This window comes from Typha angustifolia, chromosome 10 (genome assembly GCF_048772165.1).
Source record: "Typha angustifolia cultivar Huaian chromosome 10, ASM4877216v1, whole genome shotgun sequence".
NCBI lineage: Eukaryota > Viridiplantae > Streptophyta > Magnoliopsida > Poales > Typhaceae > Typha > Typha angustifolia.
In genome coordinates, this window is record NC_133248.1 from 8737908 (window position 1) to 8751877 (window position 13970).

Below are 13970 nucleotides of genomic sequence, written 5' to 3' on the forward strand. Positions count from 1 at the left end.
ATTCGGATATTTTACCAAAACTTTATCATATCCGTACTCGGATCTGAATCGGATAGAAATTTTTTATCTATATCTGATCCAATCTGGCTCGAGTAGCAAGTCGGGTCGAACTTAATCTAATCCGTTTTCACCCTTAGCTATGACTCATAATTTATTAAAAATAAATAAATGTTTTACCTCGCACGTGAGTATAAGACACTCGGTCCTACAAAATACCAATGCTACTAGCATTTAGATTCGAAAACTCTTACATAATATGAGCCCATTTAACTAATTAAACATTATCATTAACTATATTTATATAGCATAACTATGTAGAAGAAGAATGTTCCAAACCAAAGAAATTGTGTTGGTTGTTTTACTTGGAATAGTGACTAAAATTGCATATAAATGCACTATGCCATTTTATTTTAATTTTTATGATCAATTATATATATATATATATATAATTTTGTTTCTTCTACTTTTTAAGTCTTCATCAACTTTGGGGCTAAAACTATGGCATTGTATTTTTATAGGAATATTCTCGGGAGGTTCTTTATTATACTCAACCTTGTTATACCATTGGAGCTAAATTAATTATCTAAATGGTAAGCTTCAAGGACAGCCTTGTCATTATTGAACATGCTAAATCTCACACTTGAAATTAACGAAGAGAATGATATAGCAACCACTTAGGTTAAAACCAATTTAGTTAGTACCTGATGTAATTTCTTGGCTATTCTACCTGTTTGCCACTTAGGTCTAAATAATTCTATCAAGATGTCTCCTATTGGGTGGAAGGAAAAGAGAAAAAAGGTCATATGATATTGTTGACTTTTCTATCCCACTTGGGCCCTTTTCATTTGTCTTGATGGATAAAAATAACATAAGAGGATAAAGAGAAGAAATTTTACAGCCAAAAAGGGCATCAAAAAGACTCCTAAATCAAAATATAACCAATAGAGACAAACTTCATGTGTAAGCATAGATAGTTGCTTTAAAACAACACAAGAAATACAACCAAAACAAAAAAGAGAGGAAGAAGACAACAATAGAGAGAGAGAGAGAGGAAGATGAAGAAGTAAGCAACAATGGAAACAGCCTTCATAAATTAATTTGGCTACACTTGGTTGTCTTTTTGGTGGTGGACTTGGTTGTTTATCTTCTCCATACTCTTAGTATTGTTGTCGTCGTTGTTGTTGTCGTTAACTTTGCTGGATTTGGCATCACTCATCATCTCCATGGAGTTCTCTCCTTTGGTGGCTTCATCACCTCCTTTGTTCTTCCTATAAATGGCATACAGGATTAACTGCATGGCACCCAGCAAACTCCCACATCCATTAGGCACCTGCAAATAGTAATGCTTGATCATATATATAACAAGTAATTGTCTATGTATACAAGATCTTGTATGTACTTCCTCAATATTTCTAGTAAGGGAAGAAATAAATTATTTCACCACCTTATCATTAACTTTCTTCTATATTACTTAACCTTCTGGCTACCTCTTAGGAACTCAACAAAAAAAAAAATAGTGTAGGTAAAGCAAAATATTGAAGAAAAATTTCTATACCGCAACGAAAGGATCGCGACCGAGTAATCCATAGATGAACCAAGAAGTCCCGCATAAGAACACAAACAATGAGAGGAAGAAGGGCATGAACTCCACGCTTTTGGTTTTGATCACCAATCTCTGCATGTAAATCAGTAGTAATAAGTGTTTATAAAGAGAAAAGGAATATAAGTGAAGCCAATAAAAAAAAAACACAAGGTGAGGTATAAGAGAGAGTACCATGATGGAGAGAGGAGAAGCATACATGCAGATGGAGAAGATAGCAGCAGCAAAGCCACAGAAGATCTTGCGAGACTGGCCATGGAGGGCGAGCAGGGAGACGAGGGCGACCATCGCAAAGACGGCGGAGACAAGGCCGAGAAGGCTTGCCATCCTTGCCCTCAGCTTATTACGTGCATATATAAGAAATATCAATACATACACTGCCTCGATCGCCGCACCGGCGCCGTTGATCGTCGACACTAGCAGGTTATTCGGTGAGATGAATGGCAATCCATACCTTCACAAGAGATGGGAGGCAGAATCATATGCTAAAGTTTCAGCTTAAGTATTCAGTTTATGCTACTTGAATTTAGAAGGCATTACTGGTAATGTCCAACCTCACTAAAATCTATCCAAAAGGAAAGAAAAAAAAAACTTTAATCAATGATAAATAACTGAAAAATTGATGCCTATGCACTTAGCTCATCAATGCATGAATGCACAGTTAGTGGGCTTTAATAGTATAGGATTAATTATGTGAAAGCACTAATAATACCAAATGGCTCAATTATTGAGTTGCATGTAGTATAGCTTAATCATTTGTGAAAGCTTCTGCCGTAGCCACTAGAATTCTAAGCCTTTGAATGATTGGGATAACTTTATGATTGCCCAGCTCTCCTATTAATTAACAAATTGGAAAATATTCTTTTTTTTTTCTTTTTAAATCCTAACAAGAAACAAACCAAAAGGCCCAAACAATTAAAAAAAATTATCAAAAATTAAAATCCTAACATCTATTAAAAATCAAACTCATAACTTCTGTCATAAGACTAATAGGATGCGAGAGTAATATTAACATATCAAACAATATTGAGATGAGTAGCATTGATTAATTTTTATCACTATCAAAATTTTCTATAACAGAGCTAACTAGAAAGTTTTGTGAATGTAGCCATTTTTTGAACCCCCTCTTCCAAGCTAGCATAAGCCATCTAAAGCTATATAGGATAATAGCAATGCAACTTAGATAAGGGGGGAAAAGAAGGCATCAAGAAGCAGTATATTTAAAGGAGATAAACAAACTAATTAATACATCAAAGAGTATTTCTTTTCTTCCAAGTATAAATACAAATAATAAAAGGGACATAGAAATCTTTATTTAGATATGTTCTTCAACCCATATTGGTATCAAGATATTAAAAAATATGGATATTAGAAGAGGAGGGAGGGAGTTCATTACCAAGCTGAGAGGAGGCAATTGAGCAAGGTCATATTATATGGAACCCCTGAGAAATCCTCTGTTGATTTGTGTGTTATGATCCTCCGAAATGTGAGACTGTAAAATTAAAAATAATATATGTGTGCATGTTATAAAGCTACCTAAATTTCATAATTGCCTTTTTAAAAATGCAAATAAAGATGCAAAGTATTACTAGAAAATTGCCATCTTTTTGCTCATGAATAATTAAGTAAGAAAGTTGAGAGAAACTTACATGGGAGACAAGAAAAGAAACAGAGCAGTTGCATTTCCTGCAACAAAGTTAGATAATAATACTTCTCAACACCCATCTCTCAGATCATATGCTTAAAAATTTAACACAGAAACATAAAAAGAGCTCAAATGACACCAAACCCACCGAAAATTCCAAACAAGAAATGTAGGACGTCCATCACTCCCTTCTCCTCTGCCTTTTGCCTTTGTGAGAGCGAACTAATATTTCTCTTTCTCTCTCTTTCTATCTATCTATATATATATATATATACATATATACAGAGAGAGAGAGAGAGAGAGAGAGAGAGAGAGAGAGAGAGAGGAAATTAACTTTAGAAGTGGTATTTAATTCGTTCTTATCTTGTCATGCCCAAGGTAAATACATGAGGGAGAAGTGATGAGTTCCTCACAGTTTTCTGTTTGAAGCTTTCCTTGTCCATTTTCGCGTCATCTTAATTGCTAAATGCACTCGTATCCGCATGATAAGTGGAACGGCATAAAGCCTGTTCACATAAAGCACTCGTATCAGTATTTTTCTTCTTAATATTGATGCAGTAAGTAAATAATGATTTAAATATCTATTAGTATAGTAATTCTCTTCTCTTCTTCTTTACCTTTAAAATAACTTTGTTACTTTATGATCTTATCTTATCAAAAGAAGAAGAAGAAGAAGAAAAAACCTTTGGGATATTTTGTTTGAAAAATCCTCTGTTTACAGAGAGATACAAATTCGAATTCACGGGAAAGTCGAAATGGAATGGACAGACAACCATAGATAGGAGTGTCAAGTCAGATAGTACAACGATTTCATGTGACTCTGTCTATATTTTGGGGGAGTAACTTTTATCCGAGTAAAAAATAAAGTTACACCAGCTCATGAATTTGGCTATATTTTGAAGTAATTTTCTTTTTCTTTTTTCTTTTTTTTTTGGAAAGGGAAAGATAGTAGGCGAGAAATAGCTCATTAATTTTTCCGATACTAGACTTCGTTGTCCGACAGACTAATTGTGCGAAATGTGGCAACTATCACTCGGCTCTCTATGATGATTCGGTGGCAATTCGTGAAACTCTCGTATATATTGTTGACAAAAATATGCGGTTTACTTGGAGTTGGATTCTCATCTGCAGATCAATATTCTCAATAGAACTAGTAAAGCGTCGTGGGTGCTTCACTCTATCACCGGTATATTTTTACTTTATTACATATTATATATACTTATAAAATTATCTATATTTTAGAGAAGCTAATCAAACTGTAGATTAGTAGCTCGACAACCGACATAGAAATCTAGGACATGGGTATATATATGGGATGACAGGTTTTTTTTATGTAAGCTGGTATAGCTTTCGGTCTCCAATTCTAACGAAACTTTTTGTATCTTATATGACTAATTTGTAAACTTATATTTTCCTTTTAAAGAAAAGAACTTTCAAATATTACAACATGTACTCTAATATAAGGAAACATATCAATATTAGAGTACCGGGAGGCAAAGGATAAAAGAAGCGAGGGAGGGGAAAGGGTGAAAGAAGGAATATGATAACAATGAAGAAGAGAGAGTTGGAGTTTAGACAATGGAATAGTTAGAAAGGAGTTAAGAAGAAGAAGAAAGACAACACTAAATAATCAGCTCTTGGCCTAGCTCTATTAGTTGCATTATATATTGTCTAAGATCACCTAACTAATCTTTAAGCTATTAATTCAAAACCTCAAAAAACTTTAATAAGTTTCCTTACCTTTTTTTTTTTAAATTTTGATGTGAAATTATTCTCTAATATCTTGAGGAGCCACTGCTTTGTATTAGCTAATTAGACATGTCACATAAACGAACAGTTCAACTATCATATCATAAGTTAAAAATTATTAATTAAAATACTATAATTACTGCTTCATCGTAGTCATTTCAACTATAGAAATCATTTTTTAAACATAAATTTAGTAAATCATCTTTTAGTGAAAGTGATTTATTATCCTAAACCCGATGTGGCTGCTTATGTGGCAAAAATTATATATTAATTGTTTTGAGAGGAACCACAGACTGGTTATAAAAAAAAAATTAAAAAAAACTCTCAAAATATATTCATGACGACACAAGTAATGGGCTTCTGTTGCTTTGCCCAAAGAACAATAGATTGGTAGTTGCATTTTATCCATTAATTCTATCCACAAACATCACGTAGTGGACTTTGGGATATAATTATGGCTCGATGGAGGTAATTAATTTAATGACACGAACCCATGATCGTCGTACGTGTCTTCAATTGTATCTCAGAAACAAATTAAAGAACTTATTAACATAACATGCCTGGTTAACTTTAATGTTGCATGTCAGACCACCAACCGAGCTCTCCTTGTCACATTCGTTAATCCAATGTGATGCTCAGATCTCATAATTAATGCCACGTTGCGTATCTTAAGTTGAGACCATATCTACTATATATCTCGCTGTCGATCGTACCTTATGCAACACGCTATGAACAGTGGACCATCAACTGCGATGGATCGACATGGGCATTAAACATACGTACCAAACCTCTTTGAGGTCGAGATCGGTTTTTGTCGATCCTCACCGAATTACAAGCTTCAATTGATCATTCTGGTAAAAGATAATCTAGACTTTAATTATCTTTATTTTATCTTTTCCTGATATTTTAATCACTTGACTAACTAATATCTCTTAAGCTCGAGCAATTTTGTTCATCTCTTAAGAATATTGCCACATTATGTTTTAACTTATCGAATGTGCTTCGATTTTATGTTTCATATGTTTATGTGAATGCATGTATTAATGGTGAAGATATATGATAATACTGATATTATAGATGAGATAATTCTGATGAAGTGATCGGATTGCGGCGAGACGGTTGTGATCCGGAAAATAAAAGGGACATTAAATTAAAACAATGCATCGATTTCCCTCGTAATTATGTCACATATTAAATATATTTCAGAACAGTATATAAATTCGCCGTGCTACAAAGGTATCAGTACATGAGAATTAATTGGTCGGCATGGGACGAGATTGCCATGGAAGAGAGGGTTCTAATTCTGACCCTATGTTTCTCTTTTTCCCCTGGGCCTTGTAGTTTCTAGTGTTCTGGTTTGACCTCTGATTTAAGCTAGGAAGGTGCATGGCCTAATATGGGCACAAACTACACCAAACTAGTCCCAACAACAAGTTGTCACGATCTAAGGTATAATATCCTTTTTGTCTGCTATCATTGAGAGAAGAGAAAAGTGAGAGAATTAATCACATATAGAGTAGTTTAAGTAGGCTCGAGTTTGATTATTCACATTCCCATCCACATCTACTATGTGATGCATACTTTGACGAATAGCATATAGGACTAATTTGCAATCCATGCCAAGCAGCATATCCATGACATTCACATGTATCAAGTGATTATTTCATTATTCCATTGTGCTATTACAACTGAAGGTCCAAATAAAATAAAGAGTACAGAGCTACAATGAAGTATGAGCTCTATATTCCAATAAGTTATTACAAATGACGGTCTAAAAGTTGGCTCACACTAAAGGTAAAGATAAAATTACATTTGCCACCAGACAGCCTTCAATCTCCTTCCAATCCCCAATCTTACTGAGGAAGGACAAATCAAAGCTGAGACACCGAGAAACAAAAAGGCCTATGCTGAGGACATGTCAAGATAACCATAATCTGGTACAGGGGATAAAGTGCCGGTATTATCTGGCAAAGTAGCAAACCATATCTAAATCTTATAAAGCAGATATCAGCAGATAACCTCAGCCTCAACAAGAATGAATCATCTTAAATAGGATGTTCCACTTCCACAGTAGATGACCAGGAAGTCTGCAGCAGAAGTGCAGTATGAAGTATATACAGATAATAAGTTTTCTATACCAACTTTTTTTGACTGGACAAAAAGCAGTTTGATAAGCCTTTGAAATGCATCCCTTGGCTGACCACAGAAAATGAGGATGTGATGGAGGTAAATTGATGAGCTATAGATGAAGGTTGTAGTATCAGTCCTCTGAACACTGTAAGGAGGCCCTGGTATCAATACTCAAGAGCAGGACCCCAGGAGGCAGAGATAATTATGCACACCATGAAGGTAGTGATTGCAGCTTTACATCATAAGATAATATTGAAAAGAATCTGATGATGGAATTCAATTTACTCTTTTCTCTCTGATTTCCCTTCTTATTGGAGTTTATTTGTTTGTCCTGCAGCCATCAGTACTAGAATAAGTGATTCCCATAATTAAATCAGAATAGCAGGAGGGACAGTTAAAGTTACCTCCAGGCTAATTCTTGCTCGATATAGCTACATACATCTGAAATTGAGGTTGATTGTTCATCAGAAATGGTGGGTGTTATTAAAAGAGAATTGTTTGCGACTGAAGCAGTAGTGAGAATGCTATCAACATTTAAGTTTTGATCCTCCATCTGAAAGTGGGAAGAGTGCTCAAGTGGATTCTGTGCAAATAAATCATTCGGCATTGCCAATTCATAGGGATAAGTATCTCCAAAAATATCATTCAGCTCGAGATAATCTTTGCTTCTGAGTTCTGATAGGAAAGGATACATAGCATATTCACTGTCCATGTCAACAAGGTGATAGAAGTTGTCAATTGATTTTGCTCTGGCCTGAGCAGGGAGATTCTCCAATTCATCATATATCCCCTCAGTATCGACACCAAATATCTCATTATAATTTTTGTGCAGACTACCTCCTGCCTGAGCAGTAAGATCCTCCAATTCAGCATATATTCCCGCAGGTTCAACACCAAACATCTCATTATCATTTTTGTGCAGACTGGCAGAATCAGGCATCTGCAGAAACACGCATTAAAAGAGTTATAAAATTCATAAATTAAAGATGCATTTGCAACAAACATTGAAGAGAGTCATATACATCAACCTTGCCATCAGCATTCACTGAACGAATTGGAGAATCATTTAAAAGCGCAAGCAATTGTTCTATGAATATCCCGTCAGCCTCGAGAAGATCAGGAGTATCATCACTAACGGGAAGATCAGGAGTAAAGGACATCAGACCAGAACCAGAAACAACAGACTGTTGACAAATGGGTTCCAATGGGGTTTCATCTACTAGTTCTGGAGAATGGCAAGACATAGAAGGCAAAGAAAAGGAAGGTTCAGCAGCAGTGTCATCTTCCCAATCCTCTTCATTAAAAGGGGCACCATATTGTTCCCCTATTTTAGGACCAGATCCGCTTTTCCTAAAAATTTTGCAGAGTACATATGCATCCTGCAGCAAGAGAAAACACAAATTAACCTACTTGTTGACAAAAATAACCAAGAAAAAAAGAAAATAAACTCTTCAAGAGGCACCAAAAACTTCTATAAACAATTACATTGCATAAGCCAAAAAGCTACAAAAACATCATAACACATTGAATGTTATATATTCCATTAAAGGGAAAAAATTCAGTAAGGTCTTCCTTGTTAGGCTACATTAAGAACTTACAGTTGCAATCATACTCAAGAAAAGAGGATCTGTAGGTTATGTGAATTGCATTTATAATCAGCGAATGTCAGAGAAAAGGAACTTGATGTCTAAAAACTGTTCGGACCTGAATACTTTTTAGTGAAGCCTATACAACTACATATGTATCAAATTTTCAGAATGAGCAGTCCGAGATTATGGTGCTTTCTTAGTCATAGTTTGTCTTTTTAGAAGTAAGAACCAAATCATTGCCACAAACAAGCATCTCCTAACATGCTAGATTATGATGTCGTGATGTGTGAATCACTAGTTGAGTTGTTGCAGCTTCAAAAGACCAATAGTGGTCTGTGCAGATGTATGCCAGCTAGCATGTACAAGCAATAGCACAAAAGATGGTTTCTTAAACAAAAGAGTAAAGAATTGGTAGCTCAAGAAAGACCAAGTGATCTTACAATAAAAAGTTACCATAACATATGATATTCAAGTATCAATTGGTAACTCTAGTTGTCCTCCTGCTAGACAACAATCATCCCTGTTATAAGAAGGCAATTGTGTGGAAAATAACTTGTGCATTCCACAAAACTCTGAAATTTAGCTGTAATTCAGTCGATAGCATAAATAACTACACTACAGATAGAAAGACATTAGCAGATTAAAGATTTTGAACATATATGAGTAGTTATCCTGAACAGCACTGTTTAGAGCATAAAGAAGATATATCTCCAAATGTATAAAATAATAATGATAGTAAGTGTTATTTTTAGAGTTTAAGAGTACCTGGTAATTAACCGTTTGGTGAGGAAAACATAGTAATTCAGAATAAAAAGAGTAGGAGATCCAAATAGGAAACAAATAGATTAATATGACTATCGCAGTTACATCCATGGATAAAATTAATTATGACAGTTTCTACACTTAGGCAACAATCATCATGTAAGTTATTAGGCAGAGAGGAACTTCTGATATCCTTTAACCACCATAGCTAGAGGTGAAACAGCTGTTCTCTGCAAGAGAAAGAATGCTTACCTGAGAGAAACCCGCATTTGCCAACTCCTTGTCCGCTGATCTGTACTCGTACATGACCCAATCAGTTCTATCACCTTTTGGAGCCTTGCCTACATGAAATATCAGAGTCTTCTTCATCCCAATGATACGAGAATGATGGTCTATTGGTCTGTCCTTTCCAGTGGTTTTCCAGTAACCAAGGTCAGTGGCACGGTTTGTCCTTGAGCCACTAGCATATTTCATACATCTAGGACAAAAGAAGTACCACTCACGATCTCGACTTTGTAAAGAAGATTTATCTACACAAATTGAAAAGTTACCATGATAAGAAACAAATAATAGTTAAGACATAAGAAAAGTGCAGTATGGAAAGAACATTAAATGCATTACAGGATCCATGGAGAAGGGATTCAGCAACGATTAAATAATACATGAAGTCCAACTGTACAGGAAGCTTGACTTATGTTTATTTGTGAACAACAACTTAAAAAAAGGGCAGAGCAAATATATGAATTTCGTAACAGGGAAATTGCTACTTCGGTTGAATGACTTCCAGTATAAGGATCAGAGATAAAAAAAAAAAAGAATAATTCTCTCAATTATAATGAGAAGAATATAAATATTAACAATTTACCTGGAAGATCCCATGGAGCAAATTGGTACAGCTCAATCTCTGTAATGGCATCAACATGTAGTGGCTTTCCCATCAACTTTCTCTTTAAGTAGTACAAAACGAGCTCAACATCAGTTGGATGAAACCGAAAGCCAGGTTGAAGGGAAGTCTTAGCCATCATTGAAAGAGCTGTCTTGTCCATAATACTAAATTGATATCCAAATATGATTAGACCAGCCACAAAGAAAATGTTCGAAGTTATGAATTGGAACTATCGCTACAAATTATAAGTTTATAACAACTTTGACTATTATAAATTAAAAAAAGAAAAGATATACTAAGACAATAATAACAAACCCTTTGTTTAATATCAAGTCCAGTGCCGAAACAAGATACGACGAGAAGACCACAACCGACTACGGCATATGAACCAAAAGGCACACCAAATAAACCAACGATAATCCTTTCTGAGATCAAAAGACATTGAGGTGCAAGCACAATCCTGTACGCAACAATTATTAAAATTACAAAAGGTCCAAAACCCATAATCTCTTTCTCTCTCCTAAAGCCACAAACATTTAGGAAAGACAAAGACGAAGCAATGATTAGAACCAGAAAGACACCACCTGGGGCAAGTCTGTCAGTGGATCATTAGATAGGACATTAACTAAGGATGCAATAAACAGTTTTTCACATAGGAAGAGCAGATAATATAGAAAAGACAGAGAATAGCCAAGTATTATAGTACTAATTTGCATAGAATCAGTATTGATCAAAATATAACTACTATAGTTAAAGCTGGAATCTTGAACTGCTAGGAAAAATGGCAGAAACAAAGATGAAAGCGCACTCTAATTCAACAGAATTCCTATTACACCTTAGCTCTAGTCCAGTAAGATTACATCAAGAATTAGTTCCCACAAAATGGAGACTTTAGCAATACAACTGAAGAACCAATAACAATAATCAATAATAGACTACACCTACACAAGAGGATACCAAAAGCAACTACGATATCCAATATCAGGACTTAGAAACGAATGCATAAACATCCAAAGATAAATATCCTACGCAATCAAATCTAATGAGAAAGCTAGCAAAACCCTAGATCACAGCAGATCAATCGATGCTTTGACCGAACAGACACGCGAAGATTGCATACGAATCGCAAGGGGATAGAAGAAACCCTAGACGAGATGACGAATTAGGGATTCGAGAGCTTACGCGGAGGAGGCGAGAAGAATTGGGAATTCCTATGACGCGCCGCCCCAGTCGATCAAATGAGGAGGAGAAAGTTTGGGGATTCGAGGGGTTTATATAGGAGGGGAGTGGCGAGTTGGAGAGGTAGTATACATCACCAGACCGCGTGCTTATTTTTCCCGCTTCTATGAGAAGCTTCGCTTGCACTCTTTGCATTCTGATTGGCTCCGGAAGTTTTTATATTTGGAGTGAGCCAAGTTTACCGATTTAGAAAGCTGACTAACTATCAAATCCTCAAATAAAAATGGATCTTGCGGTTGGTTTTTTGACGGAAATATTTAAAGAATATTTCTAACAAATACGCGTCAAGATGAACAAATACATTAATGAATTAAATATTGTTCTTCCTTAAAGTTTAAAGCATATAATATTTATCGGTGATTTTTTAGAACTATTTTAAGCAATTTATGTGAGCAAAACAGTCTTTTACTAATCTAGGTTTAATTTTAATCGTGATTTAATCGAAGGGATCACGTTCTTAAAACAGTTTAATAATTTATGATATTTTAAATAAGGTAGCAGTTATAATGATTTTTTTTTTAATATTTACAGTGGGAATTATGTAAATATTGTAAATAAAATGTAATTTAATACTAGGCCATTAATTATTTTGTCAAAATATTATAAGAAATTTCATTTGAAATGGATAAACTATCTAGTTTTATTTTCGTCTTAATTTAACTCAAGTGTAGATTAATATTTTTTTTTTAGCAAATATAGAGCTCAGCTTCTAACGGAGACGAGATGGCTTAATTTGTAATATAGTCAAAATGCAGGGTGTTATCTATAATATAGTCAACCCGACTCCCATATCTACCTCTGACAGTTACCAAGAAAAATCCTTAAGACAAATAATATCAATGGTTAAAATGAGAAGTCATCACAATTTCGCAAATTTATCACTCTCTAAAACCCCAAGTTGACCTTTTTTTCTATAAATAAAAGAAAAAAAAAAAGCCTACCCGGCTCAGCTTCATCATGATAAACATACACCCAGTTCTATCCACCGATAGAACCCACAACACATAACTATTGCTTAGAATTAATTAATTTGTGAATTGTGAGTTGTTGGACTGTAGAATTAAGCAGGAAGCCTTGAGCTCGCCTCTCATAGTAAAAACCATCAGACAAAGAAGCATCAGCTGAGAAGATCATAGCCCCATTGACCTCGAAACCATTATTTTCCAACATCTTCAATGCTGCGAAGAAAGCATCTCCCTGTATTCCCCTTCCATTCACTTCATAACTGGGTAGCAACTTGGTTGCATTAAACTGTTCTGCTCTCAGCCTGAAATCCTGCAAGTATCTTCTCGGCACCCTCACTTTGTCTGTATAGAACTGGTGATTGACGTAGTCGATCACATTGTTATATCGTTGGTACAGATCAATGTAGTGATCAACAGTCTTGTAGTATGGTGCAACAGTGGCTAAGCTGATCACACTGTGGTTCTTAAGAATGGTGATCAATTCACCAATACAGAAGGCAAAGGAAGAATCGTTCTTTGGGAAATTCTCATAGTCAATGTCGATGCCGTCAAGATGGTATCGGAGAATGAGCGATCGAAGAGAGGTGAATGCATTGGTGATCCACAAATGAGGCTTGATTGGTTTGTACCATGACAGGACTTTGTCACCAAGGCTCCACCCTGAGAGGCTCACGAGGACTTTCACATTTGGATGGCTGCTCTTGATGGCTTTGACACTATTTGCTGTTAGAGTTGAAGACCAATAAGGAGAGAAGATGCCATTTTGGGGTTTCCCAGATGTGTCTGCATCAATAGCGAAGCACAGAATGAAGTTGAAGTTGATCTGTGGGTCGATTGGAACATCAGAGAATGTAATCGGAGCACCGGTAGCTCCTATGTATTCCATCATCACCTTGCCATCTGCAAATAATAGCTTGTGAGGTATTAAGTTTCAAGAATAGAAATCAATATCATAACCAGTAACTGCAACAGATGAGCTAGGGAATCTTACCGCTCAAATGAAAGAATAAAAAAGTGAACCCAATTAGAGAAAAGAAAAAGGACTTGATATTGAGCATGGTTAATTGAGAATTTCCCAAGGATTGACCTAAACTTGCAAGTTTACAATCATGGAGCTTATAAAATTGGGGAGAAATTCTTTTCCTTTGGAACAGTTCAGTGGATACAGCATTGCAATCGGAACCCCCTAGGCTCTGATACAGCTGAGATTGCAAAGCTTTCTTTGTAACTTCTTGCTCGGTACTGGCATCTTGAATCTTTTGATTTTTTTACTGGACAGCCTGCCTTTGTTTAATAATCCAACAGCCACGGCCTGCAACTTAATTCATTACCTCAGTTACAATAAACAATATGTAATTGTGAGCATATCTGTTCTGAAGTAAAATACAAATCTGCATAGTAGATA

The 13970-nt window shown here is 35.4% G+C and overlaps 3 protein-coding genes across 3 annotated transcripts; all 3 read right to left on the bottom strand.

Annotated features, from left to right (window-relative positions):
* Positions 1-906: 906 nt before the first annotated feature.
* LOC140768611 (bidirectional sugar transporter SWEET1a-like) lies at positions 907-3516 on the bottom strand. The gene is made up of 6 exons (XM_073108950.1): positions 3394-3516; positions 3250-3286; positions 2997-3092; positions 1775-2054; positions 1556-1675; positions 907-1330 (listed from the first exon to the last, which is right to left on the bottom strand). The coding sequence occupies exons 1-6, from the start codon at positions 3425-3427 to the stop codon at positions 1103-1105; spliced, it is 795 nt and encodes a 264-aa protein (XP_072965051.1). The 5' UTR covers positions 3428-3516; the 3' UTR covers positions 907-1102.
* Positions 3517-6642: 3126 nt separating this feature from the next.
* Positions 6643-11690, bottom strand: LOC140768274 (uncharacterized). Its single transcript, XM_073108500.1, has 7 exons — positions 11544-11690; positions 10677-10821; positions 10341-10525; positions 9728-10005; positions 8153-8503; positions 7529-8064; positions 6643-7455 (listed from the first exon to the last, which is right to left on the bottom strand). Exons 3-7 carry the CDS (start codon positions 10519-10521, stop codon positions 7443-7445), a joined length of 1359 nt encoding a protein of 452 aa, XP_072964601.1. The 5' UTR covers positions 10522-10525; positions 10677-10821; positions 11544-11690; the 3' UTR covers positions 6643-7442.
* A 784-nt stretch (positions 11691-12474) lies between these two features.
* Positions 12475-13685, bottom strand: LOC140769410 (chitinase 2-like). Its single transcript, XM_073110123.1, has 2 exons — positions 13557-13685; positions 12475-13465 (listed from the first exon to the last, which is right to left on the bottom strand). Exons 1-2 carry the CDS (start codon positions 13621-13623, stop codon positions 12609-12611), a joined length of 924 nt encoding a protein of 307 aa, XP_072966224.1. The 5' UTR covers positions 13624-13685; the 3' UTR covers positions 12475-12608.
* Between the last annotated feature and the right edge of the window lie 285 nt (positions 13686-13970).

What these genes read in the sequence shown, in the direction of transcription:
- LOC140769410 (XM_073110123.1), bottom strand. Translation starts at nt 13,623, where the DNA reads ATGCTCAATATCAAGTCCTTTTTCTTTTCTCTAATTGGGTTCACTTTT. An exon ending in TTTATTCTTTCATTTGAGCG is followed by an intron (nt 13,466 to 13,556) that starts GTAAGATTCCCT and finishes TATTATTTGCAG; the next exon opens with ATGGCAAGGTGATGATGGAA.
- LOC140768274 (XM_073108500.1), bottom strand. Translation starts at nt 10,521, where the DNA reads ATGGACAAGACAGCTCTTTCAATGATGGCTAAGACTTCCCTTCAACCT. An exon ending in TGCTCCATGGGATCTTCCAG is followed by an intron (nt 10,006 to 10,340) that starts GTAAATTGTTAA and finishes CAATTTGTGTAG; the next exon opens with ATAAATCTTCTTTACAAAGT. An exon ending in CAGTGAATGCTGATGGCAAG is followed by an intron (nt 8,065 to 8,152) that starts GTTGATGTATAT and finishes GTGTTTCTGCAG; the next exon opens with ATGCCTGATTCTGCCAGTCT.
- LOC140768611 (XM_073108950.1), bottom strand. Translation starts at nt 3,427, where the DNA reads ATGGACGTCCTACATTTCTTGTTTGGAATTTTCG. An exon ending in TTTCTTGTTTGGAATTTTCG is followed by an intron (nt 3,287 to 3,393) that starts GTGGGTTTGGTG and finishes ACTTTGTTGCAG; the next exon opens with GAAATGCAACTGCTCTGTTT. An exon ending in AATTGCCTCCTCTCAGCTTG is followed by an intron (nt 2,055 to 2,996) that starts GTAATGAACTCC and finishes TCTCTTGTGAAG; the next exon opens with GTATGGATTGCCATTCATCT.